The sequence below is a fragment of the Cuculus canorus genome, chromosome 2 (genome assembly GCF_017976375.1).
Source record: "Cuculus canorus isolate bCucCan1 chromosome 2, bCucCan1.pri, whole genome shotgun sequence".
Classification (NCBI taxonomy): Eukaryota; Metazoa; Chordata; class Aves; order Cuculiformes; family Cuculidae; genus Cuculus; species Cuculus canorus.
The window spans coordinates 41,354,559-41,361,818 of NC_071402.1; the positions used below are offsets into that span (position 1 = coordinate 41,354,559).

General features: G+C 47.5%; 1 protein-coding gene and 1 non-coding gene across 3 annotated transcripts; both read left to right on the forward strand.

Moving 5' to 3' along the window:
• Positions 1 to 3,118, forward strand: RPS20 (ribosomal protein S20). 2 transcript variants are annotated; one of them, XM_054058852.1, is made up of 4 exons: positions 1 to 158; positions 1,544 to 1,643; positions 2,409 to 2,482; positions 2,900 to 3,118. In XM_054058852.1, the coding sequence occupies exons 1-4, from the start codon at positions 156 to 158 to the stop codon at positions 3,080 to 3,082; spliced, it is 360 nt and encodes a 119-aa protein (XP_053914827.1). In that variant the 5' UTR covers positions 1 to 155; the 3' UTR covers positions 3,083 to 3,118. The 2 variants fall into 2 exon arrangements, with proteins under 2 accessions (XP_053914827.1, XP_009568757.2); XM_009570462.2 differs by lacking the exons at positions 1 to 158; positions 1,544 to 1,643 and having other exon boundaries at positions 2,249 to 2,482.
• On the forward strand, positions 2,259 to 2,323 carry LOC128851546 (small nucleolar RNA U54). The gene has a single exon (XR_008448913.1). It is a non-coding gene; the product is annotated as a small nucleolar RNA U54 (small nucleolar RNA).
• Positions 3,119 to 7,260: the final 4,142 nt, after the last annotated feature.

Below are 7,260 nucleotides of genomic sequence, written 5' to 3' on the forward strand. Positions count from 1 at the left end.
CCCGCAGCGCCCGGATGGAGGCGGTGCCCTGGCTATAAAAGCGCCGCGCGGGCGCCGCCCGGCCCTCTCCGCGCCGCCGCCTCCTGGCTCACCGCTGTTCGCTGGGCCCCGCGCCGCCCCGGGAATAAGTCGGTCAGGAAGGCCCCGCTGCCGCCATGGTGAGGGGGGACCGGGGGCGGGGGCGGGGGGAGCCGCGGCGCCTTCCCGGAGCCTTTGGAGCTGGGAGAGGGGCCGCCCGCGAGCTGCGCGGACTCGGGCGCCCAAACCGGATCGCAAACCGGATTGACTCGCAGCAAGCGCTGGGTAACGCGTCCCGCCGGCCGGAGATCCGTGTCTGAGGCACGTTTCCCAACGCCTTTCTTCCTCCTTTTTTTTGCTTCCTTTCATCCATTCGCCTGGTCCCTGTTAATGCCCCACCATTCATAGAATAGTTTGGGTTGGAAGGGACCTTAAAAATCATCCACTTCCAGCCCTCCCTCCGCTATGAGCAGGGGCATCCCACTAGATTATGCTGCCCGAGGCCCAGCCTGGCCTTGAGTATCCACAGCTTCCTTTGGCAACCTGTGCCAGTGCTTCACCACTCTCGTAGTGAAGAAATTCATGCTTATGTCTAGCCTAAATCTGCCCCTCTCCAGTTTGTACCCGTTCCCCCTCATCCTATCACCACAAGCCTTTGTGAATAGTCCCTCTCCAGCTTTCTTGTAGCCCCTTTCACGTACTGGAAGGTCGCTATAAGGTGTCCTCGGAGCCTTTTTTTCTCCAGGCTTGAACAACCCCAACTCTCTCAGCCTGCCCTCGTACGGAGGGTGCTCCAGCCCTCTGATCATCCTTGTAGCCCTCCTCTGGACCTGTTCCAACGGCTCCATATCCTTATGTTGATAATTCCAGAACTGGCCACAATACTCTGAATGAGGTCTCACAAGAGAGGAATAAAGGGGCAGAATCACCTCCCTCGCCCTGCTGGCCACGTGTTTAACCTCATGAGCTCTTCCAATCCCTTTAATGAGTAGCCACATCAGTCTTTCCGGCCAGTTTCCCCTTTTTGTTCTCACTGTCCTTAAATTTTTTGCTCTTCTGTTAATATGAGAACTAGCAACCGGACACCCTGCTGTCTGTAGGCAAAGCAGGGAAGGACACTATTAGAATCATAGAAAAGAATCATGGAATCGTTAAGGTTGGAAAAGACCTCCAAGATCATCAAGTACAGCTGTCAGCCCAGCACCACCGTGCCTACTACACCATGTCCTGAAGTGCCACGTGTGTGTGTTTTTTGAACACCTCCTGCAGCGTCCCACCCTGAGATACAGCGAGACACTTAAAAAATTGCTCTTCCTCAAAGCAGTTAGGACATTGCCCTTTCTTTCTTTTCCTACCATTTCTCCCATGCTGCTGTACCCTTTGGTTATGTCATCTAGTCGGTAGAATTAAATACTCCCATTGCTAAATTGTTCTTCGTGCTCTAGAAGTCTCTTTTTAAGAGGCTGTGGATAGGTTTAGTTGGTGTTGACTGTAGGGTCTGAGATTTGTAACTTCAACATTTCAGGCATTTAAAGACACCGGCAAAGCACCTGTGGAACAAGAGGTAGCAATTCATCGCATTAGAATTACTTTGACAAGTCGCAATGTGAAATCACTTGAGAAGGGTGAGTGATACCTTTTTGTTTTTTAAAATGAGGTAGCTTTTTAAGTAATGAATGATAATAATTTATTGCAAAATAGAATGTATTGAAGCCAGTTGTAATTAAAGATATTAGTGTTTGCCTGTTTTTATGTGACTTGGCTAACAAAGCCAACCCAAAGCACTTCATATGCTGACAAGTAGGCTGATTTAAGTTTTAATGGAAGCTGGTGTCTGGGAGGGTTGGTTTCTTGGTGCTGAAAACTTAATGTCATAATGACTGACTTAGGGGAGCGCAGCTTCTTCCGTTCAGTTCTTGTGGGGATTTTAGTTTTTGCTATTTGAATGTATGGGAATGGAAAGGCACCAGTTTCTTGATTGCTGTTTTGACCCTCCTCTCAAAAAGAGTTTAGTTTATAAGTTTAATGTTCCTTAAATTATTTAATTTTATGAACTGACTTTGCCAGTGTTTTAATTATGTAATCTAAATGGTGTAGAATCACTGTTTGCAGGGTCTTTGGGCTGATAACAGTTCAAATACAACTTAAACACAGCTTAAACTTGTAGTAAAGTTTTTTGCCTACTGGTATAACATGATACTGTTGCTAACTATGTCATAACGCTTCCTCTTGTACGTAGTTGGCTATGAGGATAACCCTTAAAATGAATGGCAATGATCATTTCATACGCTATTCTGAGCCAACAACTTGTTTGAAATATTCACTTAAGAAAACAAGCAAAAAAAATATTCACAAATGTGAGCTATTTTGTATTATTTTTTTTTTTTCAGTCTGTGCTGACTTGATCAGAGGTGCTAAAGAAAAAAACCTAAAGGTGAAGGGACCTGTTCGCATGCCCACCAAGGTACTTGTCTCTATTTTCCTGTTTTTAAAGTTTGGGTTCTCCTTCAAATATGCACTTAATAAACCATTTTTTAAAAAAAAAAAACCCAACAAGTTAAGATGAAAAGCAAAACTGCTAAATTGACGGTGACCCAAGGTAAACAGATAATGACTTCTGAATTTGCTTTGACACTTGGGTGAGCTGTAAAGTGCAAAACATGTTGAATGTGGAAGGGTCTTTTCTGTCCTTCAATTTATTCTAATTGTAACTTTTTCAAATTAAATTGGATATACAGAAATGTTAACATTGGTAGAATATAAATTAAGAAGTAATTTACCAGTGACATAGATACGTACAGTATTTTAGGTGGACTGCCTAGATTGTAGATTAGTCATTGGTATGCATCAACTGAACACCCTGTGTTTATGACTTCTTTAGACTCTGCGAATCACCACCAGGAAGACGCCTTGTGGTGAAGGTTCCAAGACCTGGGATCGTTTCCAAATGCGTATCCATAAGCGGCTCATTGACTTACACAGCCCTTCTGAGATTGTGAAGCAGATCACTTCCATCAGCATTGAACCAGGTGTAGAAGTTGAAGTTACTATTGCCGATGCCTAAATGGTCATCGTTGAATAAAGTTAATTTACAAATTTGCATCAATGTGTCATTGGGTAGCCCTATGATGAATCTCGAGAAGGACAACAGATCATAATTAAAATTCTGTGTGAGGATTGGGGGGTGCTGATATTAAAGGAACAATATGGCAGTTGTAAACATAAAGGGCTACATGGTGGCTGTGTGGAAGTGCAGCACTTCAATCCTTTATGGGCCTGGACAAAGAGGCATTAAAATTTGTTTAGGTAAATTACAAAGTTTTGAATTCTTGGGTTTTTACTATGCAAAGCTGAACTGACACTTAGTTTCCTTGACTTTTTATAACTACATTGAATTTAGAAAGTGTGTGATCCTTGAAGGAAACAGGATTAATTCTTAAACCTAAAAGACATAAAGCCCAGCGATAAATGAAAGAATACTGTTTTATTAAAGGGACTAGGATTAATTCTTAAACGTACAAGACAATGTTCAGAGTTAACTGAAAGAACACTTATATTTCATCCATTTAAGATCAAGTTGCAGCTTCTGTTTCAAGCATAAAAGACAACTTAGAATCCTAATTGAACAAGCAGAAGTAGGGAAACATGCATTTGTTTGATGCTTGAGGTCCCACTTATGTTTGCCAAGACCTAAAACAATGGCCAAAACTTGAGCTTTCTTACTCAAGGGATTCAAGAATTGCTCACCTGCCCACTTGTCTTAATTTCATCAAATGTAAAGCCTTAGGAGGATTCTGTCCCCCTGGCTAACAAGCTCAAGAGCTTTGGTGGAAGGGAGAGGTGAGAAACTTAGTTGTGTTTACCCACAGAGACAGCACAAATCTGCACCCTTAAAAATACCTCAAAAAACTGGAAGCAGAGGATGAAACCCCTGTGTCTTACTAAAGGTCAGATTCTGGTAACATGTGAGCTGTGGGACAAATACTTGGAGGCTTAGTTTTAAAATAACTGGTATTTTATGGGCTTCTCTGAGAAACATGGTAAGAATCTGACTGGGACACCAGTCAGATTAAAAGGAGTTAACTGGGGTGGACCAGTAACAGACTGGAAGTATTACTAGCTGAGGTTGACTGGCCTTTGTGTATCATTAGCTGTTACATTTCACCCAAGTAGTCTTCCCCCAGCCTTCTGACTGACTACTGGGAGGGATTCAGGGAGGGTTGGCTGGATCTGATGTAATTTCCACCATTAGTCTTCAGTGGAATCATAGGATTGTTTGGTTGGACAAGACCTTTGAGATCATAAGAGTCCAAACATACCTGTCCACTACTAAATCATATCTGAGCACCTTCTCTGCCTGTCTTTTGAATACCTCCAGGGAAAGTGACTACCACTTCCTTGGGTATCATTGCCCGGTAATCCTTTCAGTGAAGAAATTTTTCCTAATATCTTATCTGAACCTCCCCTGGTACAACTTCAAGCCATTTCCTATTGTCCTATAGAAAAATTATTGGTCAGAACAGGATGGATTTTTTTGTCAGCTGTACTTCTTTTGTGGTGCCCCTTTAGCATACTTGAATGATCTAATGGCCCATCTGTGTTCGAGCAGCTGTGTCTCTGTAAAAACAAGCCGCCTGTGGTCTTTTGAGTGCATTTCTTTTTGTCACCTGCTTCCAACTTCTGCGAACAAGGACAAAACCAACTTTGCTTCTGGGTCTGGTACTGCACAGAGTGAGATTGTCTTCCCTCCTTTCTGAATAGACAGGCATGAAAGTTTTCCACTCTTTCCCTGACAAGCACATCTGCATTTCTGTAAAGCCTTTGACACAGACCCCCATAATATCTTTCTCTCTAAATTGGAGAGATATGGATTTGATGGGTGGACTGTTTGGTGGATGAGAAATTGGTTGGATGGTCATATTAGGAGAGTAGTGGTCAACGGCTCAAGGTCAAGATGGAGATCCATACTGGGACCGGTGTGTAGTATTGTCATCAATGGTATAGACACTGAGATCAAGTGCACCCTCAGCAAGTTTGCAGATGACATCAAGCTGAGTCATGCAGTTGCCACACCAGAAGGATCGGATGTCATCCAGAGGGACCTGGACAGGCTGGAGAAGTGGGTCTCTGTGAACCTCATGAGGTTCAACAAGGCCACGTGCAAGGTCCTACAACCGGGTCGGGGCAATCCCCGGTTTCAAAACAGGATGGGGGATGATGTGATTGAGAGCAGCCCTGCAGACTTGGGGGTGCTGGTTGATAAGAAGCTCGACGTAAGCTGGCAATGTGTGTTGGCAGCCCAGAATGCCAACCGTATCCTTGGCTGCATCAAAAGCAGCATGGCCAGCAGGTCAAGGGAGGTGATTCTGCCTTCTATTCCTCTCTTGTGAAACCTCATCTGGAATATTGTGTCCAGTTCTAGAATCCTCAACATAAGAAGGATATGGAACTGTTGGAACAGGACCAGAAGAGGGCTACGAAGATGATCAGAGGGCTGGAGCACCTTCCATACGAGGACAGGCTGAGAGAGTTGGGGTTGTTCAGCCTGGAAAAGAAGGCTCCTAGATCTTAAAGCGACCTTCCAGTACCTGAAGGGGCTACAAGAAAGCTGGGGAGGGACTCTTTACAAAGGCTTGTGGTGATAGGATGAGGGGCAATGGGTATAAACCATGTCTGGCAGATTCAGGCCAGACATAAGCAGGAATTTCTTCACTATGAGAGTGGTGAGGCACTGGCACAGGTTGCCCAGGGAATTTGTGGCTGCCCCATCCCTGGAGGTGTTCAAGGCCAGGTTGGGTGGGGCCTTGGGCAGCCTGATCTAGTGGGACGTGTCCCTGCCCATAGCAGGGGGGTTGGAACTGGGTAATCTTTAAGGTCCCTTCCAACCCAAACTATTCTACCATTTGTTGAAGGTGATGGAATTTCAAGGTGGGCTCCCTTGGACAAGGTGCCCTCCTCCTCGCTCCACCTGTCCCAGCGCAGGCTTTGTGGAACGGGAAACCCTTTGTGATTTACTTGTTTCCTATTTCGTTTACGACACCACGCGGTTGCATAACAGGCGCGATAACTTTACGTAACTGCTTTTTGGATGGAAACACTGAGGTACCCGCGTCTCCCCCTTCCTACTCCCCCCTCCAAACACGCCCTCAGCCCGGCAAGCCCCCCTTCCTCTGCCCGCCAAGCTGCCGCTGTCGGCGCTTCCAACTCCGCCCCAGCGCCCTCATACAAACAATAAATAAATAACTCCGCGTCACCACCACGCGCTCCCTGACTGTCCTTCCCCCCGCCCTGCTCCCCCCCCCGCCCGGTGCCGCTGCCCTGGCGCTGTGCGGGAGCGCCCCCTGCCGGCTTCGCGGGGACCCGCGCCCGCACGTGCCCGCCCGCCGCGCCGCGCCCCCCCCGCCCTGCGGCCAATCGCCGCCCGCCTTCCCCCCCCCCTTCCCGCACAAGTAAATGCTCCCGCCGGGCGGGGGCTCGCGGCTTCCCGCGCGCGCCAAGGTAGCGGCCGTTAGTGCTGCGCGAGCGCGACTGGCGGGCTCTGTCCTCATAGCTCCCCTGCGTTTCCCTTTTCCTCCCTCCTTCTCTTCCGTGTTCTTCCTCCCCCTCTTTCTTTTCCCTTTTCCTCCTCACATCCCTCTTTCTCTTCTGTTTTCCTCACTCCCGTTTCTCTTCCCTTCCTTCTCCTCCTCCCGTTTCTCTTCCTTTCCTTTTCCTCCCCCTCTTTCCCTTGCTGTTCCTCCCCCCTCTTTTCCCTTGCTTTTCCTCCCCCCCTTTTCTCTTCCCTTCCTTTTTCTCCCCCCTTTTCTCTTCCTTTCCTTTTCCTTCCCCCACTCTTTTCCCTTTTCGTCCCCCCAGTTTTCTTCCCCTCCCCCTTCTCTTACCTTCCTTTTCCTCCCCCCTTCACCTTCTTTTTCCTCCCCCCCCCCCCCCCCCCCCCCCCCCCTTTTTCTCTTCCTTTTCCCTCTCTGTAAAGGGGACCCTGTTCTGGCTAATAGGTTGTTGGTTCATCAAGGCAGGGCACAGTGGCCTTGGGACTGAGTGTTGTTCTGGGCCTGACGACGGAGTCATTGGCACCTGGGGAGCGTTGAGGCTTTCAGGGTGGGGTTTTGGGGCTGTGCCCCCACACTTGCAGGTGGATGAGGCTAATGCCCAGCAGAGGCAGTCATTGTGTTTCCACTTGCTGTAGTTGTTGGTGTAACCCAACTGCCAGGTTTTTTTTTTAAGCCCCCCCCCATGCTCCCA